General features: G+C 45.4%; 1 protein-coding gene across 2 annotated transcripts in view; it reads right to left on the bottom strand.

Moving 5' to 3' along the window:
* Positions 1-1,427: 1,427 nt before the first annotated feature.
* LOC139421156 (SH3 and cysteine-rich domain-containing protein 2-like) overlaps positions 1,428-21,521 on the bottom strand; it is a 60,069-nt gene continuing 39,975 nt past the window's right edge. Inside the window, exons 3-12 of one of the 2 annotated variants that reach the window (XR_011635595.1) lie at positions 13,803-13,897; positions 12,476-12,566; positions 11,456-11,574; positions 10,996-11,065; positions 10,764-10,852; positions 10,538-10,626; positions 8,061-8,112; positions 7,364-7,501; positions 5,373-6,666; positions 1,428-4,435 (exon numbers count right to left, since the gene is read on the bottom strand). Coding sequence is in view for 1 of the 2 variants with exons in the window: in XM_071171763.1 (XP_071027864.1) it covers positions 6,568-6,666; positions 7,364-7,501; positions 8,061-8,112; positions 10,538-10,626; positions 10,764-10,852; positions 10,996-11,065; positions 11,456-11,574; positions 12,476-12,566; positions 13,803-13,897 (842 nt within the window). In the remaining variant the exon portion in view is untranslated. Of the gene's footprint in view, positions 6,667-7,363; positions 7,502-8,060; positions 8,113-10,537; positions 10,627-10,763; positions 10,853-10,995; positions 11,066-11,455; positions 11,575-12,475; positions 12,567-13,802; positions 13,898-21,521 lie in introns of both variants that reach the window. The other variant, XM_071171763.1, reaches the window with a different exon arrangement.

Here is a 21,521-nt window from a genome sequence, read left to right as displayed (position 1 = left end):
ATTCCCCTTGGGAGACGTGTCCTGCATACATGCCATTCATTCATTTTGGTTTGTAAGTTATGAACAAACATGAACCCATTAGGACTCCCAAAACCAGAGGATGTTTGACAGTCAGTGACATAACATAGAGCTTGTGATTAATTTCTTTTGAGGTGAGAATTTCACTCGTTCACACTTTATTTGGATTGTCTGGATGCTCCATCTGTAGATACTCTACAGATGGCCATACTATCAACAAACTATCTGTTGATAAGCAACTGCTTGTTACGGTTAGCGTTAGGTTTAGAATAAGGGTTAGGGTAACGTTAAGGTTAGGGTTAGTAGATAGTTAGTTGAAATGTTACTGAAAGTTTGTAGAGCATCTACAGATGGACTATCCAAATAAAGTGTTACCTTTCACTCTGATATGAAGCTTCCTCTGGCACCTCCTCCCCCCCCCCCCCCCACCCCACACACACTCTCTCCCTCTCGCTTTACCTCTGCTTCTCTCCCTCTCTGGCCTGTCAGATCTCTTCCTTTCAGCAGGCTCATTGTAAACTAGGAAATGACATCACAACCCCTTACTATTTGTGTTCCTTGTATAAGCATCAAAATATTTAGCCCGCATATTTGCGTTTGTGTGTGTGTGGGTGGGTGCCATTAAGTACTGTTTCACTCAGCATGCCTCCCTCCATACTCTGCTCCTTATACACTAATTAGGCAGATGATGGCTACTACAGGCAGACAAGAAGACACCAAAAGACCCCTGCTGCTGTAACACACCTCTGCCAGCGAAGGTGCCCACACCACACATTCACACACACTTATACACACAGGCATGCACACACACATACAAGCACACACACACACACACACACACACAATAGAGAAAGGCCAGATTGCAGTCATTGGCAGTCATAGAAGTAGGCCCCATTTCAGTAAAGCTTTTGTTATCCCTATACTTAAACAAGGAGTCTGGAATACCATTGTCTTTTCCAAACCTACTGGATTTCTGCACACTATCCTACCCTGCAAAATGAAGTGTAGAGGTTCTTTCACAAAAGAAAGAGATGTGTTGGAGGAGAACACAGTGCAGGTATTGTTGTACTTGTCGTGTATTTGAGGTTTAAAAAGGCTTCTGAAGTTTGGATTTTCCACAAATAGAAGTCAGACTTGATTTCCCCTTGTGAAAAACGTATCAACCCATTTAACAATGACTATTTATTATAATCCACATAATAAATCACATTTCCTGTTGCGCCAGGATTATTTTCCTGCTGTAGCAAACTGGCTCAAATTAAGATCCGACATCTGTAGAGTGGAAGTGAGTGACAATGATGGAGTGAGAGCGAAGAGAGAGCAAAGAGGACATGATGCTGGTATTACAGAGTAAAGTGGCTAGACGAGGGAGAATGACTGCAGAGGCAGTTACTCACACAACACCAGAGTTTCATTCGAGGATAAAGATTTTTTTTTTATTGAGGCATGTGTTCTTCCAGTGATATTAACTAAGGCTATATCCCGCACACACACACTAAAACATACACTTACTGTGCAGAGCCTTGTCTCCCAGAGCCTTCATCTTGATAGATCATCGTTAGAACTTTCTTACCTTCAGTAGCCGAGTTGTTTTCCCAGAGCCTTCGTTAGTAACGTGGCTCTTAAAAACCTTTCGCAGGCCACTCGTGCCCAAAGTGCCCTTTTGCGTCACTTTATTCACAGCTCTCTGCTTAACACAGCCTAAACATCTTGATTCTATCTGTCTGACTGTGACAACTTCAAAACGAAGTTAACTACGAATACAAAGTTACCAAAGTATGTGTTACACACACACGGGTCAAGGATACAATTATGCTTCAAATGAAAAGCGAGATGACTGCTTTAAAAGACACATAGCCTATATAGGCCATGTAGCCTATTTCAATCAGACTGAAATTAATGTAATGTTCAATCAATAGAGTTCTATTTTTCCACAAGGCTACTATCTGTAATTTTTTTGCCTCAATGTGTTTCATGATGTGTGACAACACTTGCGCAATTTAATGCCCACTCTGTGATTTAGTGCATTAATATTGAGGAATCATAATAAGCCTGCATCAATAGCCTATTTGCAGCCATACTGTAGGTGCTAATATCTCAAAGGAGGTGATCCATTGTCAGGATTGTGGGATGATTATAATTATAATGTTAAGGTAAGATTTGAATGGAGAAATCTGATTTGAGAGTGCTGCTTTTATTTTGATCCAGTCAGTATTAACACATGGTCTAACGACCCAAACGTTATGCCTCGCTACATTCTTGTTTGAGAAACACTCTTAAAGGGCGACTGCACTTCCTAATTTGGCCTCGTTTTCGATTTGGTTCGTTAATAAATGCTAGCGGCCATGGCTGAATTCAAACGTGAGTTGGTTTCGGGGTGTGGTTTAATGTGGGTGAGTTCACAGGTGGGAATAGTTAGCCAAATTATTTAGCCAATTAGCTTCAGCTGGCTGGTGTGCGATCGGGGCGAAGATTGGTTTGGCTTTGGATAGCCTATCTCTGGGGATAGTTAGGGATGTCATTGAATTACACAATGTAAATGGAACAATAATTTCATGTGCATATTTTTTTGGTTGTCTCAGTAGCTCTTTCATGCAGCCAAATGACCTAGTGGCCTCATGAGTGGAATGTTATTCATATTTTTCATAATTAATCAACATTATAAAAAAAAATTAACTGCCGAAAATCTGGTGTTTCTATGTCAAACAGTTTTGTTATATTTCAGTATTCTGTGATGTAAATAAAGTGTAATATTGGGATGAAAACTCAAAATTGAATACATATCAACTATATCTGACATGGTCAAGGTGTCTTCCTATTTTAAAGCCCATAACCATGTGTGTGAGGTGTATACTTTGTTTCAAAGTAGATTTTTGAAGACTACCAAGAAACACTCCGTGTGAACCTGATTTAGCTCACTGGAGTAAAAGGTTAAATGCTCTCAATACATGTATATACATTTTTACAATTGGTTTGAGGTTTTTAAGTCATTCAAATTTGGAGCTATTCACGTTTTAACGTCCCATTATTGTGTAATTTACTGATGGTGCCCAACTTGCCCCACTATGTGAGAAACAAAACACTTTATGACCAAAATTACAGAGGCAGTAGCTCTTTAAAAAAATTGGTTCGTAAATAACGATGCATCTGGTAAAATCATCGTAATGCTCAAGTTACATCGCAACTGGGAAACGAGGCCAGGGCCTGTACACAGAAATGCTACACGAAGAGCGAATCAAATAGGGTCCACAAGGGGTGACAGACTCTCAGTCTACACAAACCCTACCGGAAATGTACATCTTGTGTGAAAATTCGGCAAGGAATAAGCTAACAAACAATTCCTCCAGCTGTATACCCAGTGACTGGGTATAGCTCCTGCTCTGGGACTGCTCTGGGACTGTGAGGACCAGATAAGTACTTGCTACACATGGCCCCAGCGGAAGGAAAAAACAATATTCATCACAGTCTGTGACACATCATCCATCCACAGACACATCCACAGACACAGAGGATATAGACTCAAAGATGATCATATTACCATGCACTATGTGAGGAACAAAACATGAAACAATGGGTGCGTTCGTAAATTCACTCTGCCTGTCTACTCTGATTTCAGAGCACTCTCGTCTGAGAGTGCCAGAGCGCAGAATAACTGATGAATTTACGAACGCTCAACACCCGTTGAATATGGCCGGTGTGAGTAATCGTCGCCAAAGAAAGCATACTTAAATTGTTGCCAGCAGCACAGTTACAGTCACGAACGCTCTGGATAACATGAAAACAGCCTAACCAGCTCTGCTAGATCGAGTAAACTGGTCCAAGTGAGGTGCTCTCTCACATGTTTCTGGAAGTAGCTAGCAAGCTAGCCAACGTTAGCCAGTTAGCTTGGGTACTGGACTGCCTTTATGAGGTCTGAACGCTCGAATCAAGCCTCCTCCTCGGCCAGCTCGTCCAGTGTGAGCGCTGAACGCTCCGAGAGCGAAATGCTCTGAATTTACGATCAGACAATCTGACCAACAATCTGAATTTACGAACGCCCAGAGCGCACTCTGGCACTCCAGATTGAATTTACTAACGCACCCAATATGTTCATCATCATCACACTTCTTTAACTCTCCAGATGGCTTACTGTATATACTGTATTCTTATATTACAGGAAGCGGGAGGGGACATGTTATTAATGCCACCAGTGTGACAGCTACGTGCTGCAACTTAGCAAGTAGATAGATATCTGTCTAAATCAATAAATAATCAATACATTATGGAAACATTGAAATCCAACCCATTATCCTATCATTAAACATGCTTACATGTACAATACATCAGTCCAGCCACCCTTCCCACTAGCAGCAAAAATGCCCAATAGTGTCAGAGACAGAGGGAAAGAGAGAGGGGAATGGAGAGAGAGAGCGAGAGACTGACATTTGATCAATGTTGAATTGGTCATCCATAGACAAAGAAACCTGCATACAGACACATTGATTTATGATGGTTCTACACCTGGGTCAACCCCTTTTGTCTACTTTTCTCCATGTCCCTCCATATCCCTCGCTCCCTGTCCCTCCATATCCCTCGCTCCCTGTCCCTCAGACCAGCGGGACCATGTCCGGTTGTCACACTTACAAAGTCTGTTCATGTGGTTTTCCAGCCGACTGGCTCTTGGCTGTTGTTTGTTTACCAGTGGTGGACCAAACAGACGAGCCAAAAGACACGAACACACTTCCCAAGTCTTCCACGGCTCTTCAGTGCCCGTCTGCTAAATTGGCCAGAAAATAGAAACTAATTTAGAGCAGTTAAAAAAATGGTGTTGTTGCTCCATTTGTTTCTTTTTTTTAGCAATGGCTCTATTCATAGATGTTTTATACAGTCCAGGCTATTCAGAACAAAAAAACATTGAATTATTTATGTAAGTATTCACCGCCCAAATCTAATTGAATCGCTTGTATTTTTCATAAATAGGACATAGAAAAACAGATTTTCTGAAGCGTTTGATTGATTCGCCAGCTGTACAATAAAATGACGGGGCTTACATCCATGACCTTCTGGAACCTGTCAAGTGCGAGGTCGAACGTTAGTGAGTCAGCCGGTGAGTCAGGATCTGAGAGAGTGTGTCGAAATAAACCCAGTTTGTCCAGTCCTCTGCTGGCTGTCTGGTCTGACCAGGGTGTACTCTGCCCAGTGTCGCCCGCCTGCCCGCCCATCCGTCCTTGCAGAGCAGTTAAGTTTTGTGCCAGTCTAAATCAAGATGATGTCAAATCCCAGCCAAGGGACCAATGTATAGCTGAGAAAGATGGAAGGAGAGAGAGACGAGAGAAAGAGAGATAGTGAAAGAGAGAAAGAAAGAGAGAGAGAGCGAAGGTGGACCAAACGAAAGGATGAGAGAAAATGCAAGCACCTACACCTACAACCATCACCAGTCTCCTGAACATCTCACTGACACCGGGCATTCAAACAAGTACCTCCTTCAGCATGCAATTATCTCCTTCACGGTCACCTCGTAAATGAATTACTATGATCATAGTAGGCGTCCACCTGTGATGACGTCATCAGGAGTGTGATGCTTGTTCTAGTTCATCAGAGAAAGAACAAATGTTTTCTTCCATGCAGTGTCCAGGAACAGGAACAGGAACAGGAACAGGAACTCCCACACACAACACAAGTACCTGACTAAGGTAACGTATACTAATACTAGGTTCTGTTTGCGCCTAGCTGAACTCGGCTAGGTGTGCGCGCACGACTGTGCTCTCATACGCCCTTGAAGACCTTCATTTGAAAACACTACAGTTGACCAATTACAGGCGAACGGGCGTAGACGTCGGCTACCGAACTTCAACTTGCCCCAATACAAAATGTTGTTTGAGCGAACAGACAAAAAAAAATCCTGCCAAACACCAAAACAGCACACATTTTAGTCATTATATATGCGCGAAACGGAGCGCCACTTTCAGACTGGATATTATGCGACGGCCTTAATCCTGCATTCTTCAGCCTCATGATATCCAGCCACAGAGGACAGTGAAAAATAACTGGTCAAATCACACACAGAGAGACCAGACTCACCAAACAGAAAATAGTCTCAAAGTTCCTTCCATCCTGAGGGAAGTTACTGGAGTCCACAGCAGCCAGTCCTTCAGTCCTAAAACTCGTACCCCTGTGGTCTGGACTACAGATAAACCCAGTTCACTAATACACAAAGTTACATTACAGCAGGAAAACATGGGGCATTGGGGGCTTAGATAGTCCTCCACAACACCTAGGCCAACCCACTGTGGAAGGGAAACCAATCCTTTCATGTCTGGGATGTCAGCTACATTGGGGTGGAGGAGACAAGGTCAGCAAGGACAAGGCTGGGGCATACTCCACATCACCAGGAATTCACAAGCTGAACTGTCAACGCTCCCCACTCAGTTTAGTAGGGAGGTGGGCCTCATGATGGTGGTGTTGGAGGACCTCCGGACTGGCTGGTCCTCCTCAGGCCTTAAAGGGGTGTGTGGGGAGGTTACAGGGTGCTGGACAGAGAGAGACTGGGGGCTGGTGTTGAGACAGAGGTTAGATCTCCTCAATGGATTCAGCAGGGACCAGTCCTCTCTTCTTCCCACTGCTCAGCTTCAGGAAACCCTCATTGTCCTCACTCTTCCCCACACAGATCTGACAGAGAGGGAGAGAGAGGGAGAGAGAGGGAGAGACAGAGAGGGAGAGACAGAGAGGGAGAGACAGAGAGGGAGAGACAGAGAGCGGAGAGACAGAGAGGGGAGAGAGAGAGAGACAGAGAAAGAGAGGGGAGAGAGAGAGACAGACAGAGTGAGAGACAGAGAGAGACAGAGAGAGAGAAACAAAGAGAGAGAGACAGAGAGAGAGAGGGGAGAGAGAGACAGACAGAGGGAGAGAGAGAGAGAGAGAGACAGATAGAGAGACAGAGAGAGATAGGGGAGAGAGAGAGAGAGGGGAGAGAGAGACAGACAGAGGGAGAGAGAGACAGAGAGAGAGAGAGAGACAGAGAAAGAGATGGGAGAGAGAGAGAGAGAGAGAGAGAGAGAGAGAGAGAGACAGCGAGAGAGAGAGACAGCGAGAGAGCAAGAGAGAGAAAGAGAGACAGAAAGAGAGAGAGAAAGAGACAACGAGAGATTGAGAGAGAGAGAGAGAGAGAGAGAGAGAGACAAAGAGAGAGAAAGAGAGGTAAGAAGGCAAAAAGAAACAAGGGTGTATTAGGAAGGTTCAAATAGAAAGGCAGTGGAAGCAGACAAGAAATAGATGGTTTGGCACAACTACAGGGCAAAGGAAGACTACAGGGCAAAGGAAGACTACAGGGCAAAGGAAAAAAGACGAGACAAAATGAGTGTCTCACCTGATCCTCCTTCACTGGCATGTGTCCCATCCCTCGGCTGGCAGGGACAGGCTGGGTGACCCTCCACACCCTCTCCCCTGGGCGCACCCTCTGAACGAAGTTAGCAGGGAAGAAGCCCATCTTGTCTCCACTCTTTCCCTGTCATACAGATGACACGTAGAGTAAATAGTAAATATGACATACATTCAAATACATTCAGTTCTGTATCCACAGAGTTGGGTGTTCACAATTATGTTCTCATTTACTTTGTCTGGATGTGTATGATTTTCAGTGTTTTGTAAACCATCCCATAAAATAGAGACCTGTGCATGAGTTTCTGTACCGGTGCTCTATGCTGAGTGACAGGCACGGAAGGGTTAATACAGAGCCTCGCTCCTCTCTGACAGAGACTGAACGCAACCATATCCAGAACATTGAGAGTGACTGAAGCTCATTACCGACTCAGTAAAAAGCTCTTTCAGGTCGCAACGCTAGTTAAATTCATTATGTTTCCCTCTTAAAGCGATTTTCAGAGGAAATTATGTTTCTATTTCTGACTGTCTGGATGTTTAGGAGAGGCCAACAATATGGCAGGTGATACAGTTCATACTCACACGCCTAACTAAGGCACGCACGCACGCACGCACGCACGCACGCACCACACACACACACACACACACACACACACACACAGTGACGTAGATCATTAATTGCTCACCTTCCACCACTCTTCATTAGAATCATCAGTGACCAGCACCCGATCACCAGGCCTGTGAGAGAGAAAGAAAGACAGAGAGGAAGATAAGGGATGGGGGCGGGGGGGAGGAGGGGAGAGAAAAAGCAGGTGGGGAGAGAGTACATTAAAGCCAGCATTGAAAAAAGAGAAGAGACTCACACAGGGAGAGTGTGTTCATGATTTCAAACTCTGTGTGGTGTTTCTTTGTACACAGCATGCTACTGTTCACTTGGGATGAACTCCCCTCCCATGACTCAGAGGTGGCGGCTGGTATCCTAGCAGTTAAGAGTATCGGTCCATAAACCGAAAGGTCGTTGGTTCAATTCCTCGAGCCGACTAGGTGAAAAATCAGTTGATGTGCCCTTGATCAAGGCACTTAACCCTAATTGCTGTGGATAAGAGCGTCTGCTAAATGAATAACATGTAGGTAAGGAACAGGTGACTACACACAATAATTATGTTTAAAATAGCAACAATCATTGCATGTGTAACTGACGTAATAGCACCAATCAGTGGCAAGCATGGCGTCGGACAAACAGTGCCTCTGTCTGGCTCTTTCTCCCTCTCAAACGTTCTCGCACTGGACGCACACACACAATTTACTCATACAGAATAACTCACAGACCCCCCCCCCCCAAAATAAATAAACACACACAGACATGCATGCACGACATAGAGCTGGCACAACAACCGTATAACCGTTGGGGGTATATGAGTTATTCTGTATGTGTAAATTGTGTGTGTGTGTGCGCGTCCGGTTTGAGAGGGAGAAAGAGCGAGACAGAGTCACTGTTTGTCCAACGCCGTGCTTGCCACTGATTTGGTGCTATTTACGTCAGTGGATGAAGACCGATATGAAAACAAAATAACCGTCTTAACCGTTTAAAGAAAAAACATTATTGTGATGATTATTATTTTTGGAACGTCTGACTGAAAGACGGGACGGCCGAGCACTCGTGTGGTTGAGTCCACATCTGTGGTAACACGGACTCTAAACAACGCAATGAAACTTTGCTGAAACAAGCAAGGTGTTGTAGCAAACAAGCCTTCAGTAGCCTAGGCAACGCCCCCTTTCCCTTGCAATGGCTGTTTGATATTGTGATGCAATAATCTCCATGGTAATGTAGAATGTTCATTCAAATGGTGTTGACTGATGTGGCTCATGCGATGCAACGTATTTTTTTGTAATGTCAGTTCACTTGAATCAACTAATCACAGCACATGTCGAAGCACTTCCTGCTTTTACTTCCACCCATTACGCCACCATGGACTTGAATGAGGATGCCCATTCTATTAATGATATTTCTATGGCAGCACATGCAGTCAGGAGCAGAGGAAAGGAGAAAATGTGTACATATTTTTTTCCCCGGGCTATTTGAACAGTTATTGCGTTGACCGCGGTCATTTGGCTGGCCAATTACCATCATCCAAAATACCATGACCATCACAGCCCTATGCACAAGCACACACCCCTCACAAACACATAAACATGGATCAGACTCATGTACACAGACTACGCAGTATCCACTGTCCTATATACAGAGCTAGTGTACTGTACTGTCCTGTATACACAGAGCTACTGGGCTGTCCTACATACACAGAGCTACTGTACTGTATACACAGAGCTACTGTACTGTATACACAGAGCTACTGTACTGTCCCCATTACACAAGTTCTCTCTATGAAGTCCCTTGGGTGTCTGCTCTGCTCTCCCTGCTGCCCTATTTGATCGTCCTGGCCTGTCACACTCTCTCTCTCTAGCTCACACACACACACACACACACACACACACACACACACACACACACACACACACACACACACACACACACACACACACACACACACACACACACACACACACACACACACACACACACACACACACACACACATACACACCAGATGGCTGTGAACCATCCCCATGGCGATGTACCTCTTTATTACCTGCACCCACAGCTCTCTTCTCTCCCTAACACACATCCTGACCTTTATACTCTTCTATCTTTCCTCCCTCATCCCTGTCCTTCCTTCCTCCTCCTCTTCCTCTCACTCCCTTCTACCCTCTCCCTGTTCTGCTGGCATTCTTTGCATCTGTTTTGTCTCTCCCTTCCCCCGCCCCCTGTTTTTTGCTCCCTCTCTGTGCTCATGTCTGTTTCAAGCTGTTCTCTCCATCTAGACCCTCCATATTTCTCCTCATCCTTTCATATCTAATTCATTTTCAGTGTCTTTATCATTCAGCCCCCACCCCACCCCACCCCAAAGCGGACAGTGTGTATGTGTGGGCGGTAATTGTTGCTGTGTTTTATCATCAGCAGGATGCACCTCCTTAATGGTTCCTTCACATTGTCCCTTCTACAGATGGCAAGGATGTTTTAATCTGGAAGAAATGACAGATGCTGTAGAATACCGGGACGGACACACAAACCCACACAAACAGACCCCATTCAATCACTCACTCTAGTCCGAGGTCGTTGTGCTCCTGAGGCAGGAACTTGAAGAGCGCTACATACGTGTGGATGGAGTGAACCTCAATACGCCTGGGAACCTGGATGGACACAGTCAGGGAGAAGGAATGCAGACGGAAAAACGTTTTAGTTAAATATAGTGTCTCTGAACATAAGGTCAGTTAGCAGGAAGAGGACTGAGTGTGTTGTGTGTGTGTGTGTGTGTGTGTGTGTGTACCTTCACGCTGGTTTCCTCTACAGGCTCCTGGAGCTGCTCGCTGTCCCCACCCTCAGGTTCAGCCTTCTCGTTTTCACACGGAGGCAGATCTGACAGACAAGGAGATGCGTCACTCAGCCTGAACGATCAGGTCAGACAGCAAAGCAAGGATGTACATACTCAAGACACACACACACATAAATACACGAGGGCACACACACGCAAACAGACACACACACACACGTGTTCTTACCCCCTGTCTCCTGTGGCATCTCCTCCTCCATGCTGTACTGCCTCTGCTCCCCCTCCTCTCCTCCTTCACCCTGAGAAACAGAGAACAAAATGGAAAAAGAGGGATTTAAGACAAAAAAGATGGAACAGAGTGAGAGAGGACAAACTCGGGACACATCGAGACACTAAATGTGTTTCTGTAGTTTTCTACGTCAAAACCCTTATTTTACCAGGTAAGTTGACCGAGAACAGACTCTCAGGCTCTGAGTCATCCAGATATACTGTAGCTAAGAACGCTAGTAGAAGTGAGGGAGAATTGCTGGTTTTGCTAGAAACACAACAGGACAAGATAAATAGGCTCACATGCAGGTGATGGAGCATGTGGAGATTGGGTACAGGGTCACATGAAGGTGAAGGCCCCCTTTATAGAGCCACTAATTAACAGGCTGCGTGTCCCCATGGTACAGGTGGTGACGTCATACCTGGCTGTGCGTGGGCGACTCGGACACGCTCCCAAAACTGGAGCGGCTCATCTGTGCCAGGGACGTCCCATAGCGCAGGGCTGCGTAAATAGGGTCCACCCCACGCCCCCGGCCTGCCCCTGAAAACACACACAGATAGTTAAACCTTTACAGGAACACACGCACAGACGAGCAGCCTCAGAGATTGGGAACTGCCATCATAACTGACGTTAAGGGAGGCCCAGCCCAGAGCTCTAAATATAGGTGTAATGACAGTCCCAGACAGACAGTGACCTGCTGAAGATCTGACAGAAGGCACCAGTGAAGTCCAAGGCTCTTTACAAGTTTGCACATTGTATTTTCAGGAAGTACATTGTCGTTTCAGTGCTCTGTGAGATGAAAGTCAAGCATTAGTGGTAGAGGCTGTATTGAGTTGATGTTTTTTCAGTTTCGGTCAGAGTGAGAATCAGTTGGGACTGGTTCTCTATTCCAGGTAGAGCTCCATCAATTTAAACCAGTCATTTCCCTGCTCAACAGTCACTGTAATGGCAGCGAGGTGGGCTGTTCTGTACTACCTGATGTGTGTAATGACAGGTGATAATCCCAGCCTGCCCTGGCTCAGACCCAAGAAAAGTCCCAAATAGCACCCTATTCCCTTTATAGTGCAAAGGGGACAGGGTCCCATTTTGGAACACAAGCCCCGACGTCAAAGTGACAGACCTGGGGTTATGGTGGTGGGAGGGAGGGGGCAGGTTAACGGAACACTGATGGACGGAAGGAGGAAGGAAACAGGGAAGAAGGAAAGGACAGCAGGTGGAATGAGAGCTGGAATTTATTCATAAGGATCTATTCTATAGGGTGAAGGACTTTAATCACGTCCACTTCCTCTCAGGGCTAGGATACGACACACACATGCAGATAGACACGTGCAGAATACACACGTCTTCATGCACGACACCCCACACATGGATGCCGATACACAAATCCACACACACACACACACACACACACACACACATTTTATTTACTGGGCATGCTCACCTTGGGTGGGCTGCACCTCCTTGACGACAGCCAGCTGTTCGTTAACCAGCATGGGAGAGCTGAAGTTCCGCTTGAAGGCCCCGACCCCAGACTAACACACACAGAGGAGGGAGAATAATATGGATTTTCTGTTTACATTCATTCATTTTTACAGCCTGTAGTTCTGGGTTTTTATTCAGCTAATTTATAGAATTACATTACAGTAATTGAAGTAGAGAGAGAGGACGAGATAGGGCGGACTTAGCAGCAACAGTCTGACCAACAGTTGCCAAAAGTCAATACATGAGTATCCTGCGAGAAGTAATATTGCTAAAATCACTGTGTTTTCTCTGGCTTAATTGTAAATCAATTAAACCTGCTGCCGGGGTCTCGACACGCGCAACCATGCGCGGGCACACGCACGCACACTCACACACACATATTGAAGCACTCACACAAGCACGCAGCCTACTTACACGTTCCCAACTGCACACAGAACACACAAACAATTTCACACTGAATTAGGCACGGGGACTGTTTCAATGGAGATGTTGATTTCCCTGTGTGCTGACATTGAGATGAGCTATCAGCACTGTTATAAGGCAGGGGCAGAGTAACAGGGATGAATGGTGTTCCTTTGTTACTTCCAAAGATATTCTGGCTTATCTATCTATCTATGTATGTATGTATCTTTGTATCTATGTATCTATGTATGTATGTATCTATCTATCTATCTATCTATCTATCTATCTATCTATCTATCTATCTATCTATCCATATCTCTCTCTCTCCATCACACACTCCCTCTCAACTACTCAGTACAGTATTTTTCTTCTACATCCAACAGCTCCTGAGTTCCTCAGTGAATTTCAAACAACGTTGTTCAGGGACCTGACTTCCCCTGCATACCAATGACTTCTATCTGGCATCCTTGAAGGGATCAAGAAGGATCATGTGTGGTTTGAAACAGATAGGGAATATTCAGACAGGGAGAATTCAGACAGGGGAGCTTCTGTCTTCTACTAGAGGGACCACTCTGACCACTGATTAACGGGCCGGTTTCAACAGCATCAGCAGTATCTATGCACACACAGCTGTACACAAATGTATACACACACACACACACCTACAAACACTGCTGCATACTCACTGCCCATTCCATATGTGTGCCCATACTGTTAGCAGCTTTTACTGCATACATGGACAGGACCTTGAGAAGCACTGATTCAGCCTTGGGGCCAGTACTGCAGGGGTTGCAGGGGGAGTGTGTGTGGTGTGTGTGTGTGTGTGTGTGTGTGTGTGTGTGTGTGTGTGTGTCCAGATCTGTAGACCAGGACAGGGAACATACCTTTCCATTGCAGGGCTGCTGGGACAACTCTGAGGTGCACCACAGGTGAGCACCCATCTTACAGGTTTTACACCGAAGACCCTGTTTAGAGTTACCTACAGAGAGAGAGAGAGAGAGAGAGAGAGAGAGAGAGAGAGAGAGAGAGAGAGAGAGAGAGAGAGAGAGAGAGAGAGAGAGAGAAAGACAGAGAAGAGGTCATGAGCAGATGAGCTCCTGGCTTTTTCAGCATGTTCTTAAAAAAAAGATAGATAAAACATTTTTTGTCAGGAACACATACAGGATGCTACCCTCTACAACATAACCTTCATTCCAAATCAAAACTCAAAACCTACAACCTGATTTTGGAATCACCTGGGAGGCTTACAACTACCAAAGATTATTATTCCAAAGCAGGACAGCAAATTCTCTGGAAAACAACCGAAACCTGAAAACACCATCCAACCTGGAACTGAGTGAGTAATGTTTAGTCTGAAGCTATATTTTATTTCCAAAAGCCAAGAAGAAAAATACATTACTTTATGAGGACTGAATGCTAAATTAAGGCTACCAAGCTTGATACAACTTCAATTAGCACTGACGTGTCAAGTGAGAGGTGTCAAAGCCCTTTAGCCCAACAATGGCAGGAGAGTCATTTCGCTACACTCGCATTAACATCTGCTAACCATGTGTATGTGACAAATAAAATTTGATTTGATTTGAGTCACACAGTCGACTCCAACCAAATGGAGAGGCCTTAGAAGCTGCCTCCCGCTGTTCAGAGGTAATTAAAATACACTACCCTGTGTATGTAAAGAATGTTAAGACACGAAAATAGCACAAAATTAAGCTACTTATGGAAAATCAAGAGACACTTTTTGCTGACTATTATAAAAATGGGAACATCAGCAACCTCATCTTCCACACAGACCATCCCCTGGCATGGCACAGTGCTATATTAGCACACTACCCCTCTGTTAAGGGGGGGGGGGGATGTTACCGAGGGGTGGAAACTCAGGATACTAGACAACGAGGACTCTGAGTCAGCTAATATAAATCTCTATAAGTATGCAACAGTATTGGTACAGGGCAACGCCAAACAGTTTCAGCTGGACTTTCACCTAATCAAAGAATTAGCTCAGCGGGAGAAGCTCTCCCTTGAGAAAGAAACCTCCACCCCGAGTGGGTCAGACCAGACCTCTTCATTATATAACCCCACAGATGAGCCAACCCCAGCAAAAAGTCAACCTCCCAGCACAGAGTAAGTACTACTCCCTCATTGAAATGAAGGATAAATTCACCCAGCTGGAGGTAAGGCAGGTGGAGCTGGAACAGCAGGTGATTACACTCCAATCAGTACAGACCCAGACAACAGTCCAGCACAACAACACCCCCTTAACCAGACCTGGAGAGCTGGAGGTGGAGAGAGACATATCTGCACTCTGGACTGTGGTGAGACAACTTCAACAGGAGAAAGAGCAGGAGCAGAACAGAGCACTAGAGGAGAGGATCAGACTGCTGGAGGAGAGGGTGAGGGGGGTGGCGTGACAGAGAACAACCTACTAGAGCGATGGCCACCCCCGCAGAGAAGCCAGCAGAACAGCCCACCTCAGTTCCCGACAAAAGTCTCGACACCACAGCAGAACAGTCCACCCCAGACAGACCCTGACCACGTCGACATCACAGCGGGACAGACAAATGAAGAACCCCAAGCCCAGGGGATCTCACCCCCTCTGACAGCCACCCTGATAGCGCTCCTGATAACCCCCCCACACCCACTGAGGACATACACAAGACACAGGTTGTACTCCTTATGGACTCAAATGGTAAATATATACAAGGGAAAAAAACGTTTTCCCAAACACAGTGTGTCTAAACTCTGGTGTCCAAACACCCAGCGCGCCCTAGACCTTCTGTCTGAGGGCCAACTATGTTCACATAGTTACTTAATAATACACACAGGCACAAACGACCTGAGAGCACAGCAGGAAAGTGTGGCCACAGCACTCAAAGGAGTGATTGAAAAAGCTTATTCTACTTTCCCCAGTGCACAAGTGGTTACATCCACCCTGCTACCACGAAAAGATTTCCACCCTGATACCATACAGCGGGAAAACGTTGTATTTCCTGTGACTGTGCCTCAAAACCAAATGTTTACCCGGCCCACCACTCCACCCTGGACTTGAACAGCCTTTATGACCCGGACCCTAAAGGACATCACTCTCAAACGCAGCCCCAACACTTCACACAGGAGCAACAGATCAATAGACACCCCGCCCAGACCAGCGAGACACTCTCCCACCCCATGCACCCCACCCCCACAAAGAGGGCCTCAACATGGAAGTCAAACATACACCCAGGCAGTGAGCAGGCAAACAGGCCCAACCCCCACTCTTACACTAGCCCAAGGCAATGGCATGTACCAGATGCTCAATAGGCTCTGCTCATACTTACTGGCCTGAGGACAAACCGCATGACCAACATCATTGGACACTTTATGGAACACAAAGCCTTCTATCTCATCCTGAAATGTCCAAGGCCTCATCCTGGAATATCCAAGGCCTGAGGCATTTGGCCTAAAGAGCAGGAACCTGGACTTCATCAAAGAAATCAGAAATACAGACATTGTCATCCTACAAGAAACCTGGTATAGAGGAGACGGACCCACTGGTTGCCCTCTAGGTTACAGAGAGCTGGTAGTCCCATCCACCAAACTACCAGGTGTGAAACAGGGAAGGGACTCTGGGGGTATGCTAATTTGGTATAGAGCAGACCTAACTCACTCCATTAAATTAATCAAAACAGGAACATTTTACATTTGGCTAGAAATTCAAAAGGAAATGATCTTAACAGAGAAAAATGTCCTCCTGTGTGCTACCTATATCCCCCCACTAGAATCCCCATATTTTAATGAAGACGGCTTCTCCATCCTGGAGGGGAAAATCAATCATTTCCAGGCCCAGAGACATGTACTAGTCTGTGGCGACCTAAATGCCAGAACCGGACAAGAACCTGACACCCTCAGCACACATGGGGACAAACACCTGCCTGGAGAAGACAGCCTTCCCTCCCCCATATGAGCCCCTAGGCACAACTATGACGACATAACTAACAAAAACAGGTCACAACTCCTGCAGCTCTGTCACACGCTGTGTATGTACATAGTCAATGGTAGGCTTCTAGGGGACTCCTATGGTAGGTACAGCTATAGCTCATCTCTTGGCAGTAGTACTGTAGACTACTTTATCACTGACCTCAACCCAGAGTCTCTCAGAGCGTTCACAGTCAGCCCACTGACTCCCCTATCAGATCACAGCAAAATCACAGTCTACTTGAAAAGAGCAATACTCAATCATGAGGCATCAGAGCCAAAGGAACTCAGTAATATTAAGAAATGCTATAGATGGAAGGAATGTAGTGTGGAAACCTACCCCCCAAAAAATTAGGCAACAACAAATTCAATCCCTTCTAGACAATTTCCTGGACAAAATGTTTCACTGTAATAGTGAAGGTGTAAACTTGGCAGTAGAAAATCTAAACAGTAAATTTGACCTCTCAGCTTCCCTATCAAATCTAAAAATGTCAAACAGAAAACCGAAGAAAATGAACAACAATGACAAATGGTTTGATGAAGAATGATAAATCCTAAGAAAGAAATTGAGAAACCTGTCCAACCAAAAACATAGAGACCCGGAAAACCTGAGTCTACGCCTTCACTATGGTGAATCACTAAAACAATACAGAAATACACTATGAAAAAAAAGGAACAGCACATCAGAAATCAGCTCAATGTAATTGAAGAATCCATAGACTCTAACCACTTCTGGGAAAATTGGAAAACATTAAACAAACAGCAACACGAAGAACTATCTATCCAAAATGGAGATGTATGGGTAAACCACTTCTCCAATCTTTTTGGCTCTATAACAAAGAACAAAGAACAAAAACATATACATGATCAAATACAAATCTTAGAATCAACTATTAAAGACTACCAGAACCCACTTTATTCTCCAATTACCTTTAATTCACTACAGGACAAAATAAAAACCCTCCAACCCAAAAAGGCCTGTGGTGTTGATGGTATCCTCAATGAAATGATAAAATATACAGATAACAAATTCCAATTGGCCATACTAAAACTCTTTAACATCATCCTTAGCTCTGGCATTTTCCCCAATATTTGGAACCAAGGACTGATCACATCAATCCAAAAGTGGAGACAAGTTTGACCCCAATAACTACCGTGGGATATGCGTCAACAGCAACCTTGGTAAAATCCTCTGCATTATAATTAACAACAGACTCGTACATTTCCTCAGTGAAAACAATGTACTGAGCAAATGTCAAATTGGCTTTTTACCAAATGATCGTACGACAGACCACGTATTCACCCTGCACACCCTAACAGACTCAGTGAGCATAGTTTTCCTATCGAGAAAGGCTGCCGTAGGCAGACCTGGCTCTCAAGAGAAGACAGGCTATGTGCACACTGACCCACAAAATGAGGTGGAAATTGAGCTGCACTTCCTAACCTCCTGCCAAATAGATGACCATATTAGAGACACATATTTCCCTCAGATTACACAGACCCACAAAGAATTCGAAAACATACCCGATTTTGATAAACTCCCATATCTACTGGGTGAAATACCACAGTGTGCCATCACGGCAGCAGGATTTGTGACCTGTTGCCACAAGAAAAGGGCAACCAGTGAAGAACAAACACCTTTGTAAATACAACCCATATTTATGTTGATTTATTTTCCCTTTTGTACTTTAACCATTTGTACATTGTTACAACACTGTGTATGTATATATACATAATATGACATTTGTAACGTCTTTATTCTTTTGGAACGTCTGTGGGTGTAATGTTTACTGTTCATTTTGATTGTTTATTTCAATTTTGCATATTATCTACTTCACTTGCTTTGGCAATGTTAACAGATGTTTCCCATGCCAATAAAGCCCCTTGAATTGAATTGAGAGAGAGAGGGAGAGTGAGGAGTGGTTAGAGAAAGAGAGAGAAAAGAGAGAGGGGGAGGTTGAGAGAGGGGGGTGAGAGAGAGGGGGGGTTGAGAGAGAGGAAGAGAGAGACAGAATGTAGTAATAAATAAGGTTGGCATGTGATCAAAGCAGGTTCCTGTTTGATGTAAATCTCATCTCAGTCATCCAGAGAGGGTTGATCAAGCACTGCCCTACTTCTATTGTGCTGCACTGCCTGCTGAACTAAGCAGTGCATTATCAACGGTCCCTCTCAAAACATAGAGAGACTGACAACCAGCTGGAGGCATTTGGGTTCTATTTGGTTTTTAGTCACACCAATTCTCATCAAGCATTGTCTTAGGAACAAGCCTAGTTAGAGTGGAAAAAATGTCTTTGTCCTTTTTCTAAGATATAATTCGTTTTGCGTTTTTCTTTTCTATGTTGGAGAGTGAGAAGACAATCCCTATGTCAGTCAGCTGCATTGTTTTGAGTCATCCAAACAATTTATTTCCAGTTCAAGGTTTACTTATTCACTGGTGCCAAAAATAATGTTTAGAAGGATTTAGTCTAGAGCCCTATGATTACCAATCCATAACAAAGATGTGGAAACACTAACCAAACAATACATGAACTGAACTGAATCTTCTATTTGCTCAAGCTCAGTTCTGTTACAAACTGGGAGGGGAGGAGAGTGGGAGAGAAAGGAGAGACTGGGAGGCAGAGAGCAGAGACTAGGAGAGACTGGGAGAGAGAGGAGAGACTGGGAGAGAGAGGAGAGACTGGGAGAGAGGGGAGAAACAGGGAGAGAAGAGAGACATAGAGAGGAGAGACAGAGGAGAGACTGGAAGAGAGAGAGAGAGGAGACACAGAGAGGGGGGAGAGAGAGGAGAGACAGAGAGAGAGGAGAGACAGAGAGAGAGGAGACAGAGAGAGAGGAGAGACTGGGAGAGAGAGAGGAGGGACAGAGAGAGGAGAGAGAGAAGTAGACAGAGAGAGAGAGGAGAGACTGATAAGAGACACGGAGAGAGGAGAGACAGAGAGAGAGAGGAGAGACTGGGAGAGAGAGAGAGGAGGGACATAGAGAGGAGAGAGAGAGGAGATACTGGGAGAGAGAGAGGAGAGACAGAGAGAGGAGAGACTGGGAGAGAGAGAGGAGATACTGGGAGAGAGAGAGGAGAGACTGGGAGAGACAGAGAGAGGAGAGACTGATAAGAGAGATGAGAGACAGAGAGGAGAGACTGGGAGAGAGAGAGGACAGACAGAGAGAGAGAGTAGAGACAGAGAGAGGAGAGACTGGGAGAGAAGAGAATGGGAGAGAAGAGACTGGGAGATGAGATAGAGAGAGGAGAAACAGAGATAGGAGAGACTGATAAGAGACACAGAGAGAGGAGAGACTGGGAGAGAGACAGGACAGACAGAGAGAGAGAGGAGAGACTGGAAGAGAGAGGAGAGACAGAGAGATAAGAGACTGGGAGAGACAGAGGACAGAGTGGGAGAGAGGAGAGACTGGAAGAGAGAGAGGACAGACAAATAGAGAGGAGAGACAGATAGAGGAGAGACAGAGAGAGGAGAGAGAGAGAGAGAGAGAGAGAGGAAAAACAGAGATAGGAGAGACTGGAGGAGAGAGAGAACAGACTGGGAGAGAGAGAGGAGAGACAGAGAGAGAGAGGAGAGACTGATAAGAGACACAGAGAGAGGAAAGACTGGGAGAGGAGAGACTTATAAGAGACAGAGAGAGGAGAGACACAGAGATAGAGAGAGAGAGAGAGAGAGAGAGAGAGAGAGAGAGAGAGAGAGAGACTGATAAGAGACACAGAGAGACTGGGAGAGAGAGAGGAGAGACTGGGAGAGACAGAGAGAGGAGAGACTGGAAGAGAGAGATAACAGACTGGGAGAGAGAGGAGACAGAGAGAGGAGAGAAAGAAAGAGGAGAGACTGATAAGAGAGAGAGAACAGACTGGGAGAGATAGAGGAGAGACTGGAAGAGAGATATAACAGACTGGGAGAGAGAGGAGATACAGAGAGAGGAGACACCGAGAGAGGAGAGACAGAAAGAGGAGAGACTGATAAGAGAGAGAGAACATACTGGGAGAGAGTGGAGATACAGAGAGAGGAGACACCGAGAGAGGAGAGACAAAGAGAGGAGAGACTGAGAGAGGAGAGACTGAGAGAGGAGAGACAGAGAGAGGAGAGACTGGGAGAGGAGAGACAGATAGAGGAGAGAGTGGGAGAAGAGAGACTTATACGAGACTGAGAGAGAGAGGAGACACATAGAGAGGAGAGACAGATAGAGGAGACACAGAGAGAGGAGAGACTGGAGAGGAGAGACTGGGAGAGAGAGAGGACAGACAGATAGGAGAGGCTGGGAGAGAAGAGACAGAGAGAGGAGAGACTGAGAGAGGAGAGACTTATACGAGACTGAGAGAGAGAGGAGACACATAGAGAGGAGAGACAGATAGAGGAGACACAGAGAGAGGAGAGACTGGAGAGGAGAGACTGGGAGAGAGAGAGGACAGACAGAGAGGAGAGACTGGGAGAGAAGAGACAGAGAGGGGAAAGACAGGAGAGACTGGAAGAGAGAGAGAACAGACTGGGAGAGAGAGAGGAGAGACTGGAAGGGAGAGAGAACAGACTGGGAGAGAGAGAGGAGAGACTGGAAGGGAGAGAAGAGACAGAAATAGGAGCGACTGGGAGAGAGAGAGAGAACAGATTGGGAGAGAGAGGGGAGAGACTGGAAGAGAGAGAGGACAGACT

The sequence above is a fragment of the Oncorhynchus clarkii genome, chromosome 12, assembly GCF_045791955.1.
Source record: "Oncorhynchus clarkii lewisi isolate Uvic-CL-2024 chromosome 12, UVic_Ocla_1.0, whole genome shotgun sequence".
Classification (NCBI taxonomy): Eukaryota; Metazoa; Chordata; class Actinopteri; order Salmoniformes; family Salmonidae; genus Oncorhynchus; species Oncorhynchus clarkii.
The sequence above is the reverse complement of the archived record's forward strand: the minus strand, read 5'-3'. Positions and strand labels throughout refer to the sequence as shown.